This window comes from Lacerta agilis, chromosome 4 (genome assembly GCF_009819535.1).
Source record: "Lacerta agilis isolate rLacAgi1 chromosome 4, rLacAgi1.pri, whole genome shotgun sequence".
In the NCBI taxonomy this organism is placed as follows: Eukaryota; Metazoa; Chordata; class Lepidosauria; order Squamata; family Lacertidae; genus Lacerta; species Lacerta agilis.
Genome location: NC_046315.1, coordinates 123,233 through 143,936, shown reverse-complemented (window position 1 = coordinate 143,936; position 20,704 = coordinate 123,233). Strand labels below are relative to the sequence as shown.

General features: G+C 54.1%; 1 protein-coding gene across 1 annotated transcript in view; it reads left to right on the top strand.

Moving 5' to 3' along the window:
* Positions 1-20,704, top strand: part of DNHD1 (dynein heavy chain domain 1) — a 55,593-nt gene that overhangs the window by 34,412 nt on the left and 477 nt on the right. Inside the window, exons 26-43 of the mRNA XM_033145803.1 lie at positions 52-1,780; positions 1,872-2,080; positions 2,886-3,090; positions 8,275-8,377; positions 10,173-10,322; positions 10,495-10,677; positions 13,218-13,649; positions 13,740-14,181; positions 14,263-14,409; positions 14,543-14,728; positions 15,138-15,316; positions 15,398-16,363; positions 16,461-16,632; positions 16,713-16,799; positions 17,130-17,331; positions 19,252-19,343; positions 19,446-19,598; positions 19,883-20,610. Coding sequence (XP_033001694.1) covers positions 52-1,780; positions 1,872-2,080; positions 2,886-3,090; positions 8,275-8,377; positions 10,173-10,322; positions 10,495-10,677; positions 13,218-13,649; positions 13,740-14,181; positions 14,263-14,409; positions 14,543-14,728; positions 15,138-15,316; positions 15,398-16,363; positions 16,461-16,632; positions 16,713-16,799; positions 17,130-17,331; positions 19,252-19,343; positions 19,446-19,598; positions 19,883-20,610 — 6,365 coding nt within the window. The remainder of the gene's footprint in view (positions 1-51; positions 1,781-1,871; positions 2,081-2,885; positions 3,091-8,274; positions 8,378-10,172; positions 10,323-10,494; positions 10,678-13,217; positions 13,650-13,739; positions 14,182-14,262; positions 14,410-14,542; positions 14,729-15,137; positions 15,317-15,397; positions 16,364-16,460; positions 16,633-16,712; positions 16,800-17,129; positions 17,332-19,251; positions 19,344-19,445; positions 19,599-19,882; positions 20,611-20,704) is intronic.

The following is a 20,704-nucleotide window of genomic DNA, read 5'->3' as shown; positions in this document are numbered from 1 at the left end:
TGTGAAGGGTTTTGCCATAGCTCTTACGGTCCTCCTCCTCCTCCTGTCCAGATTCAGCCCGGGGCTCAAGCCCTGTGGTGGAGTCCCTGCGCCAGGCTCTGAGCTACCAGCAGTTCTACCACGGAGAGACCCTGGAGGTGCAGCACTGCCCGGCCACCGGCTTCAACTGCTTTGGCACACTCTCCGTGCCCATGACAGGCGCCCTGCCCCTCTGCCCTCGCTTTGGCAGGCTCTTCAGCACTGTGGTGTTGCCGCTCATGACCAGAGACTCCCTGCTGGGCCTGCACGTGGACCCTGTTCTGAGCTGGCTGGAGAAGTTCCCTCTGCTGACTCGGCAAAATGACTTGGCCTTGGCACTGGTCAGGGCCACCATCAACGCCTATGAGATGGCCAAGAGCTTGTTCCCTCCCTCTCCCGTCAGCTGCCTCTTCCACTTCTCGCTGCACGACATCCAGAAGGTGTTCAAGGGGCTGTTCCTGCTGCGGCCCCGCCCAGGCATCCACCTCAGCAGTCCCTTGGAGGACCAGAACTTCAAGCTGGCATCCAGCCGGCGCACCTCTGGGTTGACCAAGATGAACATGGGGACAGGCTATACTGCACTCCTCAGCACCCGACTGGTCATCCGCCTCTGGATGCATGAGTGTCTGTGCGTCTTCTGTGACCCACTGCAGAGGCAGCAGCAGCGGGAGCTCTGCGAGCAGATGCTGATGGACATCGCCATAACTGTCTTCTGTGCCAAGCGCAATGTCATACATGTTGCGCAGAGCACCTGGTCCTCCAGCCCCCCCAGGGACCAGGACCACCACCTGCCCAGCAGAGCTGGCCTTGGTTTCCACCTGCCCAGCAGGACCTTCAGCAACATCCTTGATGCAGAATGGGCAGCAGAGGAGGAGCCAGAAGAAGGGAAGCCCCTCTTCCCTTGGAGTGGTGAGGTGGGCTGCCCTGACCCCTGGGACCCAGTGGAGCAGGCAGCAGCACTGGCCTTGGACCGCCCAGACCCTGGAGAAGGCCTGGCTGTTTCAGAGCTAGAGAGTGAGACCACAGAGGCGGAAACCACAGAGGAAGCTGCAAGGAAGCATACCCCTACCTCCCAGGGCCAGTCCCGACGTGACCGGCACCGGGCATCCCCCAACCAGCTTCACCTCCACAAGGCCAGGCGCCATGGCTCTCCCAAGAAGGAGAACACCGGCCCCCTGCTGCCCTCCCACCTCCTGCTGCAGCCAGGTGAGGCACTCCAGGACATCGTCTTCAGCAAGGACCTGGGCCCCGACACCTACAGCCCCAACACTCACAACCCTTACCAAGAGAAGCTCTGGAAGACCCTGGAGAAGCAGCTAAAGCCCTTGCTGCCCAAAAACTTCCTGCTGTGCTCGGAGGGGCTGAAGCACATACTGCGCCTGAGCCGGCTCTTCTGTGGCCCTGACCGGCATGGGGCCATTGTCTCCTTTGCCCGCTGCACAGGGCGGAGGACCCTCGTGGCTCTGGCTGCTCGTGCCACTGCCTCGCTGCTCGTGGAGATACCTGCCAAAGAGGATGAGGCAGGGGCCCTGGCCTTGCTGCGATTGGCCAGTTGGCAGGCAGGCATCATGGGCAAGCGAGTGCTGCTGCTGGTGCACGCTGGCGTAAGCCTGGCCAACTTGCACTTGCTACTGGCCCTGATGGCCGAGGGCACGTGCCCTGGCCTCTACAGCCCAGAAGACACCATTGCTGTCATCCAGGCCCTGCTGCAGGAGAACCAGAACATCAAGCGGAACATGCGAGAAGAGCTCATTCTGCAGAGGTGTGGGGCTGGGGTAGGCCCTTGGCCCAGGGGGTTAGCCAGGGAGGTCTTGGTTCAGGGCTCAGGTCCTGCCTTCTGGCTTTCCTTGCAGATTCTTCCAGTTTGTGCGTTCCAACCTGCATGTGGTGCTTCTGCTGGGGGGTGCTGGCTCCTTGGCACTGCCACCCATCACAGCCACAGCCCTGGCCCAAGTGTTCAGCAGCCTGGAGGTCTATCAGCCATGGAGCCATGAGTCCTTGGTGGCAGTGGCCTCCAAGCACTTCATGTACCACCAGAAGACTTCAGTCAAGCTCACTCGAGGTGGGTGCCACTGAAGCAGCAGCTGGGAGTGGGGAGGAAGGGCACTGGCTCCTGTCCCTCCAGCAACAGCAAACTGCCCGGTGACCCTCGCAGTGTGGGGGTTTACATGTGTGCAAGTGAGAATAAGAGAGAGAGACTCTGCGCTTTGACCAGCAAAGCTCTGGGAGCCAGTGTCAGAGAGAGAGAGCAGAATCCTCCCCTGCACTTCCCCCCGGGGTCTTTTATTACAGGCAAAAATGTTACAGATTCAAACAAGCCATTCAAATTCATTCAGCACACCCCTAGGAGTCTCATATGGGATGGCATCAGGTAACAATGATCTCATGGGGAAAACAGGAAACTTCCTAAACATCAAAGCACGATAATAAAACAGGAGATTGCAGAGAGGAACAAGAAAGCCATAAAGCAGAAGAGAGAGAATAACATCCTGGTGATGTTTATCAACTCTGCTGTTTGCTCAGCCATCTCCTCTCTAGGGTTGGGAATCAAAGGGAAGGAATTCATCCTGGGATTAACACAGGAATGCAAAGGTACCATTTGGTGTAGCAGAGACTCTTGCTCTTATGGCAACTTGACTGCCAGCTTAGAGGAAATGGAGGATAGGAAAAAGCCACATGGATGCTACACCGCAGCAGGCCTCCTTGTGTGCCCAAGATGCCATCACCTCCCCCCCCCCTGCTTGCTTGCCCACTTGTTCTCCACTCTCCTTGGACTTGGTGGTGGCAGCGTCCCAATCTCTGTCTCCATGATGGACACCCCACCCCAAGTTCTGAACTGGGCATATCTGTCCATTCTCTGTTGTTAGTGCTGACGTCAGTACATGACCTAAAGGACTTGATGCATCGCACGGCCCAGGCTGCCTCCCAGATCCATTGCTGTACCATGGCATACATCACTTCCCTGGCTGCCCACCTCCCCCTCATCAGCCCCAAAACTTTCCTGGATTTCCTTGACACCTTCCTACTGCTGTTGAGCAATCTGCAGGAGAAGAATACCAAGCAGCTGGATCGGTAAGTGTGGCTCTTCCATTCAGCTGGGAAGGTGGGCACAGCCTTGCCCCCGCTCCTAGTCAGCAGTGACACCAGCAAACCCAGTTTTCACTTCCTGGGACTTCAGGTAAGGCTCCTGGGTCTGGGCATGTTGCTGCCTTGGGGTGTGGCCAGGAGCTTGACTGGCATTCTGGAGCAGCTCAAGCAGGTGCAATTTGGAGGTCCTGTTATGGGGGCTCCACCCTTACTCAGTCACTACTGGAAAGCAATGTGTTTCTTGGCTAATATTGGGAGTTTGTTTCTTGGTTCTGGGGCTCTGGGGCTGTGGAGTCCCACAAGGGCCCATTCTGTCTGCTGTACCTTTTAACGTCTACATCAAACCACTGAGAGCCATCATCAAGGGATTTGGAGCATGATGCCATCAGTATTCTGGTGAAAGGAATCTGCCTTTCCTGTGGACCTGCTGTTGTCCCTCTAATCCAAGTGCTCTGTGTGGTATTGAGATGAAATGCTACTCTAGGCTGCATGAACTGAAGTGTAGTGTTCAGATCAAGGTAAGTCATGTTGTTGTTGTTGTTGCATGTTGTTGTTGTTGTTGTTGTTGTTGTTGTTGTTGTTTAGTCGTTTAGTCGTGTCCGACTCTTCGTGACCCCATGGACCAGAGCACGCCAGGCACTCCTGTCTACCACTGCCTCCCGCAGTTTGGTCAGACTCATGTTGGTAGCTTCGAGAACACTGTCCAACCATCTCGTCCTCTGTCGCCCCCTTCTCCTTGTGCCCTCCATCTTTCCTAACATCCTAACATCTGGGTCTTTTCCAGGGAGTCTTCTCTTCTCATGAGGTGGCCAAAGTATTGGAGACTCAGCTTCAGAATCTGTCCTTCCAGTGAGCACTCCAGGCTGATTGTCTTAAGAATGGATAGGTTTGATCTTCTTGCAGTCCATGGGACTCTCAAGAGTCTCCTCCAGCACCATAATTCAAAAGCATCAGTTCTTTGGCAATCAGCCTTCTTTATGGTCCAGCTCTCACTTCCATACATCATAATTGGTAAAACCTTTTGTAATGTGGGGTTAGTGACTTCAGTAAGTGATTTCAGCTTTCTGACATAGCAGGCAGGAGACAGCTTCTTCATGTAACACTCTTTATTCAGGCAGACAAGACTGGAGACTGAGGAGAGGGAAGCTACATTTATAGTGACAGAAGACTGACTAGAAAGGATAACTTTTGGAGGGAACAATCTCAAGCAATCACAAATCTGCCTTTTGGTAGGAACCAATAAGACTGAGGATCCAAATACAGCAGCTTAAATGAACCAATAGTAGCTGTTCCTTCTGGAACAGAAAGGCAGTTATTTTACCCTGTGAATACAGACAATAGTAATACAGATATTTTGTTGTTGTTGTTCAGTCGTTCAGTCGTGTCCGACTCTTCGTGACCCCATGGACCAGAGCACGCCAGGCACGCCTATCCTTCACTTCCTCTCGCAGTTTGGCCAAACTCATGTTAGTAGCTTCGAGAACACTGTCCAACCATCTCATCCTCTGTCGTCCCCTTCTCCTTGTGCCCTCCATCTTTCCCAACATCAGGGTCTTTTCCAGGGAGTCTTCTCTTCTCATGAGGTGGCCAAAGTACTGGAGCCTCAGCTTCAGGATCTGTCCTTCTAGTGAGCACTCAGGGCTGATTTCTTTGAGAATGGATAGGTTTGATCTTCTTGCAGTCCATGGGACTTTCAAGAGTCTCCTCCAGCACCATAATTCAAAAACATCAATTCTTCGGCGATCAGCCTTCTTGATGGTCCAGCTCTCACTTCCGTACATTACTACTGGGAAAACCATAGCTTTAACTATACGGACCTTTGTCGGCAAGGTGATCTCTTTGCTTTTTAAGTTGCCGTCGAGGTTTGCCATTGCTTTTCTCCCAAGAAGCAGGCATCTTCTAATTTTTGTGACTGCTGTCTCCATCTGCAGTGATCATGGAGACCAAGAAAGTAAAATCTCTCACTGCCTCCATTTCTTCCCCTTCTATTTGCCAGGATGTGATGGGACCAGTGGCCATGATCTTAGTTTTTTTTATGTTGAGCTTCAGACCATGTTTTGTGCTCTCTTCTTTCACCTTCATTAAAAGGTTCTTTAATTCCTCCTCACTTTCTGCCATCCAAGTTGTGTCATCTGCATATCTGAGGTTGTTGATATTTTTTCCGGCAATCTTAATTCTGGCTTGGGATTCATCCAGTCCAGCCTTTTGCATGATGAATCCTGCATATAAATTAAATAAGCAGGGAGACAATATACAGCCTTGTCGTACTCCTTTCCCAATTTTGAACCAATCAGTTATTCCATATCCAGTTCTAACTTTAGCTTCTTGTCCCACATAGAGATTTCTCAGGAGACAAATGAGGTGATACGGCACTCCCATTTCTTTAAGAACTTGTCATAGTTTGCTATGGTCGACACAGTCAAATGCTTTTGTGTAGTCAATGAAGCAGAAGTAGATGTTTTTCTGGAACTCTCTAGCTTTCTCCATAATGCAGCGCATGTTTGCAATTTGGTCTCTAGTTCCTCTGCCCCTTCGAAATCGAGCTTGCACTTCTGGGAGTTCTCGGTCCACGTACTGCTTAAGCCTGCCTTGTAGAATTTTAAGCATAACCTTGCTAGCGTGTGAAATGAGCGCAATTGTGCGGTAGTTGGAGCATTCTTTGGCACCTCCCTTCTTTGGGATTGGGATGTAGACTGATCAGCTGAGTTTTCCAAACTTGCTGGCATATTGAGTGTAGCAGCATATTGAGTGTACAATACACTCAATATGCTGCAAGAATATTGTACGCTAAAATGTGGAAAGAGAAAGCTGTCCTGACAAAGGACCAAGGACTGCTTAAACTAATAGAATATATCCAACTAGCACGCATGATGGCCAAGATAAGAAATATAGATGCAAAGATAGTTACAAGCGAGTGGGAACAATCTGAGGGATATTTAAAACAATGTGATATCAAGATAAATTTACCAGCACTGATTAATATGTGAGCAGCAGCAAACAAAGGTAAGGGTTATGAATAAAAGGAGAAAAGAGTAGGTCAGGGTTGGGGTGCCTCTGCCCCTCTTTCCTTCCCTTCTTCCTCTGATGCCCCCTCACATCTCTGTCTCCCAAAGGCTTGCATGGCTGTTCGTTGCAGCAGCTCTATAAGCTCTACAGGTGAATGGTGTCCCTGGGGTTGGTTAGGGGACGCTGGTTGCCAGGAGCTGATGCTACCTTGGAGTAAGCAAGCAAGTGGGTGAAGGAGCCCAGCCTGCCAGCCCATGTTGTTGGGAATGGACAGACAAGTGGGAGGCCAGGCAGGCACTGTGCTGTGCTGGCCTTTCTTGTGTTTGCTGCTGCCACTGCTGCCTCCCAAGGTAAGGTGCTGGCCTCACATTCAACTTTGGCCTATCCCCATTGGGACACTAAGGCCCCTGTGGGGCAGTGTGAGGAAGCACCTCTCTTTGGGTTGTGGGGGGTGGCTCAGAGACCAGGGGCGGTGGCAGCTGCTGCCCAGAGGACTCTCAAGGAGAGGAGGCAGAAGGAACACTCCACAAGGGAGGGTGTTCAAAAAGGGTGAGAGGCTGCCAGCTTTGCAGGCAAGGGGTGGCATAACTGAGCCCCACAGGGGTGCCACAGGAAGAAGGTAGTTGGTCAAGGGAGCTGTGGACCCCAAAAGGTTGAAAACCTCTGGAGTAAATAATAAATGGAGATATAACAAACGTAAGAATGTGTAACAGGGCATCAAGGAAATTTAGGTTGGGAAGTCTATATAGAATTTGATAGGGTGTAAATATGAATGCTTAGTTCTCGAAGCTACTAACATGAGTTTGGCCAAACTGCGGGAGGCAGTGAAGGATAGGCGTGCCTGGCATGCTCTGGTCCATGGGGTCACGAAGAGTCGGACATGACTGAACGACTGAACAACAACAACAAAATATGAATGCTTAATGTACCAGTATATTGAAAAAGGCATAAATTAAAAAAATAAAAAATAAAAAGGGCCAGGTAGGGTGATGGAGAAGGTCCATCTGTTAGTATTTTGCAGGACTTTGATTCACAGGATAGCTGAGTTTACTTGAAAGACCTTTGCTCATTGGTGCAGGAGGGATGGAGAGGAGCCCTGGAAGGGAAGAACTATGGATTGCATCCCCAACCCATTGAGAGGAACTTAAGTAGCCCCCCAAGTTGCATTCTCTGTAGGGATCTGCAACGAACCTCCCTGTCACACTCCCCTCCCCTCTTACTAAGTTTATTTTTTTGTTTTTTTATTGCTCAGGTGTTCCGGGTCAGACTAATTAGCCCCCCCCCCCACCTGTCCCTCGGAGGTCCGTCAATGAAGTAAACTCCCTGGTAGATACAAAACGGGAGTATCTTAGTAACCGGAGTGTATTTGTCCAGCTGCCGCGGTCGTTTATAGTCCTTGCTCTGGGCTTCAGGGGTTGAACACCTTATTGCCTACAGCCCCAGGGTCTCTCTCTCTAGATCCCTCACTGTAGCAGTCTGCTAAACCCTTTTAGCAACTCAGTGGCATACACAATGTTTCAGCCCGCTAGCCCCTCCTGAGTGAAAACCCCTAAGACACAAATTACACCCCGCAGGATAGTTTGGATTCTTCCCTGGGTTCCCCTCTTCATGAGCAGTTTATAACGCGCTGGACCCCAAAATTGACGACTGACTTATAGCAACAAAACTAGTCTTTATTTTCTTTTTAGAGCATGACGGTTTCAGAGAATCAAATGTTTAAACGTAGTTTCATAACAGCATAAAAGGTTTTCTATTCAGTATAACATACTAAACCTTCGACCTAGCCTAACCTACCCACCACTATCCTGGTCTCTAACCCTCTCCCCCTCAGTCACCACTCACTCCCTCTTTCTCCCTCCTGACCAACTGCCACTCCCTCCTTTTAAAGGGCGAAAAGTCCCGCCTCCTGCGAGCGAACTGCCCCTCAAACAGACGGAACCTTAACTCTTCACACGCTGGGGTTTCTGACCATACCCTGCCTAAGGGCAGATCCGTTACAGCATCCCTGGTTCAGAGGGTGTCACGCATCTGTCTTAGGCATCCCCTGAAGGGACTTCAGGCAACCAGATTAACTGACAGACCTGGGAGGGTGTTGCACCCTTGAGTCCTGTGCCCCAAACCCCCTCTGTCTGCATCCTCATGGGATGGTTTTCCCACCTGCAGGATGAGGACGGCCCTGCACAAGATGGGGGAAGTGAGCATGAAGCAGCAGGAGCACACACGGGACGTGCGCTTCCTGCAGCAGAAGCTAGTGAAGATCAAGGAGGTGAGTGAGCCCAGCCAGTCGTGTTCCACTCAGTGGCTGGCTGGCTGCCTGCTTGAAACTCTCTCAGCTCCCAGCTGGCTAGACATTTATAAAAGCACCTGGAATTCACTGGGCGCCATATGCAAGTGAAGGACCTGGTTCAAAAGGCTTCAGAGCTCCTCCTCCAAAGCAGCTGAAGCAGAGCAAGAGTAAGGCAAGGAGGTGGCTGCCCATAGTCTTCTCCATCAGAGCAGCCTCTTCTGGGCTGGCAGCTCAGTTGCACTGACCAATTTACTGGAGCAGCAGGAACAGTAGGAAAGAGGGATTTGAAAGGAAGCTGGGAACAGGGCAACACTTGTAAATAAGATTTGGATATTCAGAATGGAGTCAGGAAGAAAGGGGAAATCGTATTTTATCCCATTCCATTGTGGAGGGTTAGAAACTATAGAAAGTGGAGTTGGACAATCCATAGAGGCAAACCTGGCTCACAGCATGTTGGGACAAGAGGCTCTGTGGGAAGGTGGTTTCCATGCTCAGGAGACTGTTGCCTGTTCTGGGCAAGGCTGCCCTCTCTCTGAAAGAGCAGACACATAGCTTGGGGCACTCCTGGGTACATTTTTCAATAGAGGCTCCAGCAACTGGCTAGGAATGCCTTCGACCAGCTAGCTACAGCCATATCTGGATGATCCAGCCACCGCAGCCCACACGTTGGTAACCTTGAGACTGGACTACTGCAATGAGGTGTTGCCTGTGAGCTTGGTCCAGAAGCTCCAGCTAGCACTGAAGGTCGCATCCTGGCTGCTGACAGGGGCAGATGACACCTCTGTGGAAACATCTGCACTGTTTGCCCACACATGTGGGTCAGGTTGAAGGGTCCTGTGTTAATATATGAAGCCCTTCACAACTCGAGGATAGGATACCTTAGGAGCTGAGCCCTTGGATCCCAGCTCCATCACAGGTCACCTGGAGGAGTGCTGCTAGTTGTCTGCTGTTTTGCAGGGGCCAAACTGGCCCCTCCCAGAGTAGTCGGGCATTCAGTGTTGCCAGTCCCAAGCTGAGGAACCCTCTTCCAGCAGAGATGCGGCAGGCACTGTGGCTTTGGATTTCCAAGTATCTCTTGAAGACTTATTTTATGCAGTCTTATGCCTATGCAACTGCTTGAATTTGATTGGCTAGTTACTTTCATGTTATTTTATATTTTATCATACGAATTGGTGGTATATAAGTACCTAAATATATAAAAGCAAGGTGGGTCCCACAAAGCAAAATCCTTTAGCTGACAAAGGCCAGAGTCAAGAGGTGTGTCTTCCCATGAGGATGGCCATCGTCCCTCTGGTGCCCAGAATCCAAGTTGTTGTGGATCATTTCTTAGGTATTTATCCCTCCCCGCTTCTTCTCAAAGGAGCCCAGGACAGCAAATAATAGCAAAACGATCAAAAGCAAAACACATGTTTTAAAAACAGTGAATTTTCCTCAGCGCTAGGCTGAACAGGGATATTTTAAACTCCCACTTCTATGTTAGTATTAATTGAGGCAGATACACCTCATCAGGGAAGGCTACCCCATAAGTGCCAGGCTGCCACCTCTATGTGCGAGAGAGGCTCTTGGGCACCCATTGTGCCAGTGCGCTTCCCACAAGGACCACCAGAGCCGGCCACAGTGAGAACAGGTTGCTGGACTCGATGTGGCCTGAGCCAGCGGCAGCCAGGTGTTTCTGGTGCCCCTGCAAGTTGTCCTGGAGATACTGCTGCAGTTTAGGGGGTTGGTGGGTTTAGGGTGGTCTCCCTTCACCCCACCCATCCTCCTTGCCTTGCAGCAAGTGATCAGCAGTCAGCGGGAAGTGGAGCGGGAGCAGGAGGTGCTGAAGCAGCAGGAGAAGGAGTGTGAGCTGTATGAAGCGCGTATCGATGCACTTACCAGAGAGCGGGATGCTCTGGAGAAGGGGAGGGAGCTGGCCATGAGGAAGGTATGGGGCATGTGGGGAGGAAGGTCTTGCTCAGTCACCAGGCCCTCCTGCAGCTGCCATCTGGAGGGAGGGAAGATGTGGCAGAGGGGGCAGGTGAGGAGAGCCCAGCCTGAAGGCCCTCCAACATGGAGCCCTTGTCTCCCTCATCCCAGAGTGACCCCTGTCTTCTCAGGTGAACAAGGACTACAAGGAGGCCCTGGCAATGCTGCGGCTGCAGGACATTGAGGAGCTGCGCAGCTATCGCCAGCCTCCGGCGACTGTGGTCATGGTGACAGACATCCTCTGCCTGATGTTTGAGCAGGAGCCAGGCTGGGAGAATGCAAAGCTGCTCCTCAACAGGGACAACTTCTATGAGGTGAGGCCCAGAGCCCTTCCTGTGGCTCCTGTGCTGTTGGGCTGGCCCAGCAGCCAGAGCCTCAAGGCCCCACTTCCCCTCTGGACCGGGCCATCTGGGGAGAGACAGAACCTAGCCTAGACCAAGAGGCTGTTCCAGCTGTGCCAAGTCCTTGACAAAGGGAGGAGCAAAAGAGGCCTGTTTCCTCCTGGGAGGGGGTGGTGAGGCATGGCTAGTGAAACAGCAAATGTGGATTTGATTAGCATGGAACTACCAGTGGATAAAGGGACGTGGGTGGCGCTGTGGGTTAAACCACACAGCCTAGGGCTTGCCAATCAGAAGGTTGCCGGTTTGAATCCCCATGACGAGCTGAGCTCCCATTGCTTGGTCCCAGTTCCTGCCAACCTAGCAGTTCGAAAGCACGTCAAAGTGCAAGTAGATAAATAGGTACCACTCCTATGCCAGCTCCCTCAGCCAATAAAGCAAGATGAGCACCGCAACCCCAGAGTCATCCGCGACTGGACCTAATGGTCAGGGGTCCCTTTTTTACCAGTGGATAAAACCAGAAACCACCACCAGCAGTAAGAGAACAGGAAAGTAATTGAGCACAACAGAGATACTGCAAACACACCACTGCAGTCCTCACGAAGCATGGAAAATATCCTTAAGGAAGAAAACATTATACTGTATATATAAAATTATCCCTCAAGGGTTGTAGAAGAAGTGGGGCTTGCCTTTTGCTCCTCAGTTCCCCAAGGAACTCTTGAGTCCCCTCAAGCCATGATCCATCAGAGCAGAGTGGATCCAGTGAAAGCAAGGCAGATCTTTATTTTTCTGTTGCAACAGAGTTCTTCCCCCTCCTCTGCAAGAAAGTGAGAGAGAGAGAGCAAGAACAATTCTGACTGTATTTTGGATATATCTGTTAGGTTCAGTCACTTCTGTTGAACCATTTTTGTCTTCAATCTCTTTTCTTTTCTTTCTGTTGCTTTCTGATACATGCTGGTTGTTAACAGTAAATGCTTACACATCTCTGGTTAGTAATTCCTTTTTCAAATGCTGTGACCTTGCATGGTATTTGTTTTATTTCTTTTCATGAGTTTAATATTTATGGTTACAGGTAGGTAGCCGTGTTGGTCTGCCATAGTCAAAACAAAATAAAAAATAAAAAAAATCCTTCCAGTAGCACCTTAGAGACCAAATAAGTTTGTTCTTGGTATGAGCTTTTGTGTCTGAAGAAGTGTGCATGCACACGAAAGCTCATACCAAGAACAAACTTAGTTGGTCTCTAAGGTGCTACTGGAAGGAATTTTTTATTTTTTATTTTGTTTTTAATATTTATGGTTTGGTTTTCAAGAAGAGCTGCACCCAAGAACAGAGAAGCCCACAGGAGGTGAGAGTCTAGCCCAGAACAAATAATCAGAGTATATAGATTGGGCTCATCCAGTCAACATTGTGCACTTCAAGGTTCAAAAACTTTTGATATAGTCCCTCATCAAAGACTCCTGAGTGGTCAAGGAGTAAGAGGAGAAGTTCTCTTGTGACTATGGAATTGGTTAAATCACAAGAAGCAAAGAGTAAGAATAGATGGTCTGTTCTCTGAACAAATACATGTGTAAAGTGGAGTTCCCCAAAGATTAGGATTGGGACATGAGCTTTTTAACTTGCACACAAACGACTCAGAGTTAGAGCTCAGCAGTGGGGTGGCCAAGTTTGTGGACAATACTAAACTGTTCAGAGTTGTTAAAACAAGTAGAGATTGTGAAGAGCTCCAAACGGACCTCTTCAAATTGGGTGAATGGGGGGGGGGGAATGGCAAATGCAACTCATTTCTCCACGGGGCTGGTAGGGGCATCCCTGGAGTAGCTCCCATGCTCTGTGACCAAAGGGGCAGGGAAGCCAGGCAGAGGAGAGGCCATGTGCAGGAGCTGGCAATGTGGACAGGCTGGAAGGCCCCCTCAGTCCCCTGGACGCTTCTGGAACCTGCTGGAGAATCATAGAATCATAGAACCATAGAGTTGGAAGAGACCGCAAGGGCCATCCAGTCCAACCCCCTGCTAAGCAGGAAACACCATCAAAGCATTCCTGACAGATGGCTGTCAAGCCTCCGCTTAAAGGTCATAGAATCATAGAATCATAGAACCATAGAGTTGGAAGAGACCGCAAGGGCCATCCAGTCCAACCCCCTGCTAAGCAGGAAACACCATCAAAGCATTCCTGACAGATGGCTGTCAAGCCTCCGCTTAAAGGTCATAGAATCATAGAATCATAGAACCATAGAGTTGGAAGAGACCGCAAGGGCCATCCAGTCCAACCCCCTGCTAAGCAGGAAACACCATCAAAGCATTCCTGACAGATGGCTGTCAAGCCTCCGCTTAAAGGTGCTCCCCTTTGGACCATCTTCATTGTAAGCAACTGGTGTTTTTTTTTATAGCTTGGGGCATTTTAATACAAGCAGCCTTGCGTTTCTTGTGGCAGAAGAGAGGTAAAGAAATGCACCTCATTCCTTGGTGAAAAAGCCAGGCAAGGGTCCCATTCCCTCCCTCCCTCTGCTTCCCCTCCAGGATCTTGTCTTCTACCCCAAGGACAGCCTCGCCACAGAGCTCTTTGAGGCCCTGGGCCGGGCTGTGACTCGCGAGTGCATCTCTGAGGCCAACATTTCCAGCGCCAGCCAGCCTGCTGCTGCCCTCTTCCAGTGGATCTCGGCTACCTACTGGTACCACTGGGCCCTGCTCGACTGGCAGCCGACCATAGCACGGCTAAAGTACTGCGATGCCCAGATCACCACAGAGAAGATGGAGCTGGGTGACCGGCGCCTGCACTCGGAATACCTGAGAGATGCCACCCAGCTGCGCATCAAGGAGCTGAAGCTGAAGCAGGAGCGCCAGGAAAAGCTGATGCACCAGCTCACCCAGTCCCTGCAGGCCAAAGAGGAGGCCACCACCGTTGAGAGCTCTGTGGCCGAGCACATGGCCAACTGGACAACTCTCACAAGGGTAAGAGGGGCTGCCTGCCTGTCCACCCTGAGAGCCGAGGGTGCTGTTCTCCCAGACTCAGCCCTCTGGCGCCTCTGCTTTCCTTCCTAGAACCTGGAATCCCAGCATAATACTGTCTATGGCGATGCCCTCCTCTCTGCAGCCAGCCTCTGCTACCTGGGCCCATTCCCTCCGCAGCGGCGGGAGGAGCTGCTGGAGAAGTGGCAAGCGGTGTGTGCTGGGGCTTGGGGGCACCTCGGGCCGGACGACGTGAGACAGCTCCTGCAGAAGGAGCTGCCCTGCCCTGGCCCAGCCTCCCACAGTGATCTGTTGCTGGCTGTGCAACAGCCCCTGGATCTGGCGTCCCTGCTCAGCTCTCCTCCAGAGCAGCGTCTCTGGGATCGAGTCCACAAGCCCAAGGACCCCAGCAGCCGCCTGGTTGGCACGATCCTGCTCTCCAGCACTCACACGCAGGCTCACCGCTGGCCTCTGCTGGTGGACCCCGACAAGCAGGCCTGTGTCTGGCTGCTGACATCCACAGCTTTGGAAGAGGGTGAGTGGGGAGTGCCGGGGGGGGGGGGTCAGGCACACGGCCTTGCCTGCGGGTACCTTCTCATCCAACCCTTCTTTACAGTGGATTCTCAGGCCTATGCCATCTCTGACCTGGTGCCTGACATGCTGGAGCACGGCAGCTCCGAAGAGATCACGGAAGACAACCTGGAGGTCCTGTCACTCACAGACCCAGACCTGGAGCAGAACCTCTACAATGCAGCCTGCCTTGGTAAGCAGAGGAAGGTGGTGCCCCTGCAGCTAGCAGCACCCTGGGAGGGTGCAGTTCTCTTTCACCAGCACCGTACTCTGACAGCGCCCTCCAGCTCAGGCAAATGTGCTGCTTGGTTCCCACCTCCTCACAGGCACCCCTGTGTTGCTGACGGACTTTGAAAAGAATGTCCCCTGGTGCCCAGCCCTCCAGCAGCTGATGCAGAAGGAATTGTTCCGAGGTGCCCTCCGCTCAGAGTCAGCGGAGGACGCGGTGCTGGTCCCCACCTCCTTCCGGCTCTACCTGTGCACTGAGCTGCCTCTGGAGGCTTTGGCTGCAGGTAAGGGATGTCTTCCCCAAGTGCCTTCCTGGAATTCACTCCCCAAAGCAGCCACACACTTGGATGGCTTTAAAAGGAGATTAGGTGGGTGGAGGTGGCTCAGCCACTCACTGCTCACCCTGACAGCAATCTTGATCTTTGGCTCCCCCCTCAGAGAGGCTGAGAGGCTTTGGAAACTTCCAGTTGCTGCAAGTGGAAGCAAAGCTAGAGTCAGCAAATCTCTCCCCTGGCATAGGTATTGGAAGCTGTGCTGTCAAAGCACAGCCACGCTCTACTTGGGTTCCCCAAAGTGTTGGGGGACAAGAGCCAAAGGTGCCTCCACACCACAGCCAGCCATTGGCGGAGAGTGGCAGGCAGGTGGGTGACTGGGATGGCTGGGCCCTCCCTCCCGCCTGGCTCCTCTTTGCAGAGGTGGAGCACGAGCTTCTCAAGAGCCTGAACGTGATTGACCTCAGCCTCAGCCAGGGGGCACTGGAGGAGCTGCTGCTGGTGGAGGTCCTGCGGGCCGAGCGGAAAGAGATCCTGAAGAACCAGCAGGCCTTGCAGTTTGGGGTCCTGCAGCTGGAGGGGAAGCTGGAGGCCACGGAGGTGAGGCAGGGGCTCCTGTGGCTTGGTGTGGGGCGGCAGTGGAGAGGATGCTCAGCCCAGCCCCGTGGCTGTTCCCCGCAGGAGGAGCTGGTGGCCCTGATTGCCCAGCCGCAGCGCTCTCTGCTGGAGGAGGAGAACTTCATGCCGATGGTGCGGCTGCTGCAGACACAGATCCAGGCCCTGCATGCCACCCACCAGCACATGGTCTCCCAGCACCAGGACCAGGTGGCGCTGTGCAACAAGTACCGGGTGGTGCCCCGCCTGGGTGTGGCCCTGCACCTGGCCCTCCAGCAGGTCTGCCGCCTCCATCCCTCCTACAGCTTCCCCACCAGCGCCTGCGTGGCCCGCGTGCGCCAGGCGCTGCTCTCCACCAAACGCCAGGAGACGACCAAACAGGAGTCACTGGAGTTGCGCCACCTGGAGCTCAGCAAGGCCGTGCTCCACCACTTCCTCACCGAGGTGGTGCCCTGCCTGCGGGAGATGGACCGCCTCCTCTACCTCTTCCTGGGGGCTGTGGCCACACTGAAAGTCTCTGGGAAGATCACCCCGCTCGAGTGGCTGGTCTTCTGCCAGGGCCTGCGGGAGCCAGTGGCCAAGGAGCTTCTGCAGCCGCCGGCCAGGGTGCCTTGCCCCAGCTGGGTGAGCGCCGAGGCCTGGGAAGAGTGCGGCTTGCTGGAGAACGTTCCTGGGTTCCAGGGGCTGCAGGCCTCCCTGGCTGGGCAGGCTGCCCAGTGGCAGGAGTACTTCCGTCTGCCCTCCACTATGGTGGGTCTGGCCCTGTGTCCCAGCCACTCCCACCTCAGGCCTTTCCAGCGCGCCATCCTGTGGCGCATTTTGTGTCCCGCTGCCATGAGCAGCGTGGTCTCCGCCCTCACCACCTGCTTGCTGGGCTGGTCTTTCACTGAGGAAATGGCCATCACTTACCCGTACTCCTACAGCCGGGCCAACAAACCCATCATCTTCCACACGCCCTCGGCCAGCGCACCAGGCTCCTTCATGCACCCGCTCCTCTGGATCCAGCAGATGGCCACCCAGCGGGGACGAGGGGTGAGATGGGCACAAGGAGGGGAGGGGGCAACGGGTGCAGGTGTGAGTTGGTTTCCTCTGGGAGGACAGAGCAAGTAACCAGGCCCCATCCCTGCAGGGAAATGTGGTAGTCATCTCCTTTGGCACCCCAGATGCCTGCAAGCGGGTTTGGCGGACACTGCCCATCTGCATCAAGAGAGGCAAGTGGCTGGTCTTGACCAACTGCCACCTCCAGGAGCACTGGGACCCCGACTTGCTGGAGCTGCTGGACCAGTTGGTGAAATCCTCAGGTGAGGCGGACGGAAGAAGTGGGAGGGGTCTCCCTCCCCCCAGGCCAAAGCCCCTCTCACCTTGCCCTCTTTTTGCACAGGCAAGGCCCCAGGGGGAGGCCTCGAGATCCACACCAAGTTCCGCCTGTGGCTCATCACTGCAGCTGACGCCCCTCATTCTATGCCAGGTACCAGGCCAGGGAGTAGGGAGGGAGACTGTTGCTGCAGGGGGGCATGGCCAGAGGGGCTTCTCCACACCCTGCCTACCCCTTGGGGAAAGAGGTGCCCTGCCCGCCCTTTGCATCTCTCTCTCCCCCAGGGACCCGCTCCCTCTTGCTCATTGTTGTCTGGGCTCCCTCCCAGTGCTGCTGGCTCTGCCACAGGGCCTTCCATCTGCCTCTGCAGGAGAAACAGAAGCCGAGCAACTTCTGATGGCCTCGGAGGCCAAGGCCAGCGGCTGCCCTTAACTCTCCCTCCCAGCCTCTGCTGTGGTGGTTGATTCTCTTCTGTGCCAACAGGACTCCTGAAGCGCAGTGCCACCTCCCTCTTCTGCGACATGCCACTGGAGCTGAAGGGCATCCTGGCACGCAGCCACTACTGGCTGCAGGGGCGAACCCAGAACCTAGACACAGAGCAGCGGCTGCCCCTTCTCGCCCTCTATGGGGTCCTGCTCTACAGGCAGACCTATGCCCAGTGGACCCAGGCAGAGACATATCTGTGGTGAGTGAAGGTGCTCGCCCTGTCCACCAGCGAGGCAAAGAGCCTGCCAGTACATCTCACAGGAGCTTTATGCTACTTGGAAAGCACCCTGAATTGCCACCTGTGGGCTCCCCATTCTTTCCCTGCTCTTGGAGCTGCCTGTGTGGGCTAACAAACCAGTCCTTGCCCACAGGGTTGCCACAGAGGGGGCTGCTGACTTCGGGGGGGGGGGGAGCAGAGCGGGAAGCAGCAGCAGCAGTGGCGGGTGAGGGCTTGGATCTCCCAGCTGACAGGCAGCCAGGGAAAGGCTGATGGCTTTCTCCCCGCAGCCCTTTCTGGCAGCAGCAAGAGGAAAGCCCCAAACCTGTGCCCCATAGAATTCAACAGGGCTCCCCAGGTACTGGGGAGGCACACATGGAAGCTGCCAAGTAGGATGAACCTAAGGAGTCCTGCAGCAGCTGTATCAGGCCAAAGCTAGTCCAGCCTTCTGTTCTCACAGTGACCAACCAGGAAGGTCCTAAGCAGGACAAACTCATTCCTGCATTTAGCCACAGCAGTCCAGACCCTGCTTGGGGTTACTTTGCCCCAAAGTACATCACTTTTCCTTGCATTGAATTGCATTTGCCATTTTGATAGCCCCTTTGACCAGATCCCTTTGGAGTTCCTCATAATCCCGCTGGAGTTTAATCACCTTGAACAATTTCGTATCAACAGCAAACCTGGGAACCTTACTGCTCACACAACCCTCACAAAATAAGTTAAAAAGCACTGGTCCCAACATCAGTCCTGCACAACACAGAGGGTGTAAGAGGGACTGCCTGGATCAGGCCATCTAGCCCAGCCTCCGGTTCTCACGTGGCCAACCAGAGGCCCCAGATAGAAACTAGCAAGCAGAACAGGAGCCCCAGAGCCCACTCCCTTCACGTGGTTTCCAGCAGCTGCCCCCAATTGTGGAGGAAGAGGATTGCCATTGTGGCTCCTCTTTTAGAGCTGTCCAAGATGGTGGCCACCATTGCCTGCTGGGGGAGCAAGTGCCATAGTCTGTCTCTGTGCTGGAGGAAGAACTTTCTTTCTTCTGCCCTGAATCTTCCGACATTCAGCTTCATTGGACGTCCACGAGTTTAAGGGTTACAAGAGAGGGAGAAAATGTTTCCCTTTCCACTTGCAGTGTGCCATATATGATTTTATTAACTTTCAGCATGTTGCCTCTCACTTTTTGAACTAAAAAGTCACAAATGCTGCCACCTTTCCTTTTAAGGGAGTCACTCCATCCCCTCAGGGGGCCCTTCCTGAATCTTTTCCAATTCTGCAATAACCTTTTTGAGGGGAGGGGAGGTGCCCAGAACTGCATATAGTTCTTCAAATGTGGGCACACCGCAGATTCCTGAAACAGCATGATATTGGGAGTTTTATTCTCAATTCCTTTCCTGATGCAAATAGCATGCAATTTGCCTTTTTCATGGCTGCCACACTGGAATACTTTGTACATCCAACAATTGGGAGAACTGCCCATTTATTCTTACTCTGCTTCCTGTTTCTTAACCTGTTTCTGATCCATAAAAGGCCTTTCCCACTGATCCCAAAATGAAGTTTACCAAAGAATCTTTCACAGAACCAGAATTGTAGGGACGCCCCAAGGGCCCTTTAGTCCAAGCTCCTGCAATGCAGGAATCACAGCTAAAGAATCCTCGACAGGTGGCCATCCAACACCTGCTTAAAATTCTTAAGTGAAGGAGAGGCCCGTCCCCTTCCAAGGTCTTCTGTTCCACTGTCACAGGGCTCTTCCTCTCAGCTGCTGGGACCCATAAGAAAGTTGGGAGCAGGTCCCCACCCTGGGCCAAGACAGTCCTCACTCTGGCAGGCTTCTGTCCGGCCACAAAACCAGGAGTGTGGTTTTTGCTCTAACTCTGCCCTGTGCCTGAGATTGTGCTGTGCTTGCAGGAGCCATGGGGAAGTGTTGGCCGGGCTCAGAATCCAGGAGAGGCTGAGCTGCCTAACAGACGGAGCCCAGGAAGCCCTGCAGGAGCTAGCCGGTATGGAAACAGGGCTGAATGAGGGGTTCAAGGGGACAGCCTGCAAGAGCCAAGTCCTTGAAGGCCCCCTCCTGAACACGGCTGACTCTTCTGCCCCCCCAGGGACCATGCTCTATGGGGGCCACGTCCTGGACAGCGGTGATGCCCAAGTGGTGAAGAGCCTGTGCCAGGCCTGCTTGGCTCCTGCCTCCCCCCTGCAGCCAGGCTCCAGCCTCCAGCAGCTCGTGGCCGCAGTAGTCGGCTGCCCCAACCCAGGTGAGAGAAGATCTGAAGAGCCAGCTGGGTCCGACCGAGCATCCCGTTCTCACTGCGCGAAACCCGCAAGCAGGACTCAAGCACAAGAGCAACACCCTTGCTTCCTCCAGCTGTGGCGGCAGAGTGTGGCCATTGTGCGGCTCATCAAGAGCCCCTTTCATGAATTGGCTAATGTCTTGTAAGAGGGCAGGGAAGAGCCTGCCGGTGGGCCTTTGGCGCTGGGTGCTCTCCTACAGCAGCCAGGTCCACCCCCTGACCCCCCTCCCTTTCCTTGCATCCTGTAGGGAACACTGACGAGGAGGCGGCTGCCGCCACCCAGGCCTGCATCGAGCAGCTGCCCAGCCCCATGGAGCCTGCCGGGATCGGCCTGTGCAGCGCACTGCAGCAGCGGATGCTGGCGGAGCGGAGCCAGGCCTTCCTGTTGGCCTTGCAGGCCTCTCAGGGCCTGTGGCAGCCCAGGAGGGGCCCCTGCTGCCTGCAAACAGAAGCCCTGGAGCACCTGCTGCGGGACGGGAGCCAGCTGGTGCAGGAGCTGCAGGAGCAGCTGACCGAGTGTGGCTGGGAGGTGGGCTGGAAGGGGTGCCCCCCGCAAGGGCAGGCCCGCCCCAGGCCGCGCCCCCTGCAGCGCTTCCTGCTGGAGGAGGCGGGCATCCTCCTGGCCCTTCTGAAGCAAGTGGGCCGGGACCTGTGCTGTGCCCAAGAGTGCCTGCAGGGGGAGCCCTGCTCCTCCCGCCGCTGCACCACCATCCTCTACCACCTGAAGCAGGGCCGCCTGCCCAGCCCCTGGCTGCCCTATGCCCTCACCAGCCGCCAGGCCCCCCTGGCCTGGCTGCAGACGCTCAAGCAGCGGACCCAGCTCTTGTGCAGCTACCTGGGCTCCATCAGCGGGCCGCTTGTGGCACACTACCAGCTGGCTGCCTTCCACCAGCCCCGCCGCCTACTCCTGGCCGTGCTGCAAGAGAGGGCTCGCATGGAGAGGCAGGAGCTGAACCGCTATCAGCTGCATCAACAGGTAGGGAAGGGGAGGGCGGGCAGGCAGGCATGGGGGTGAGCACAGGGGCAAGCACAGCAGCCCCAGTCCCTAAGTGCCCCCTTTCCCCCTCTCT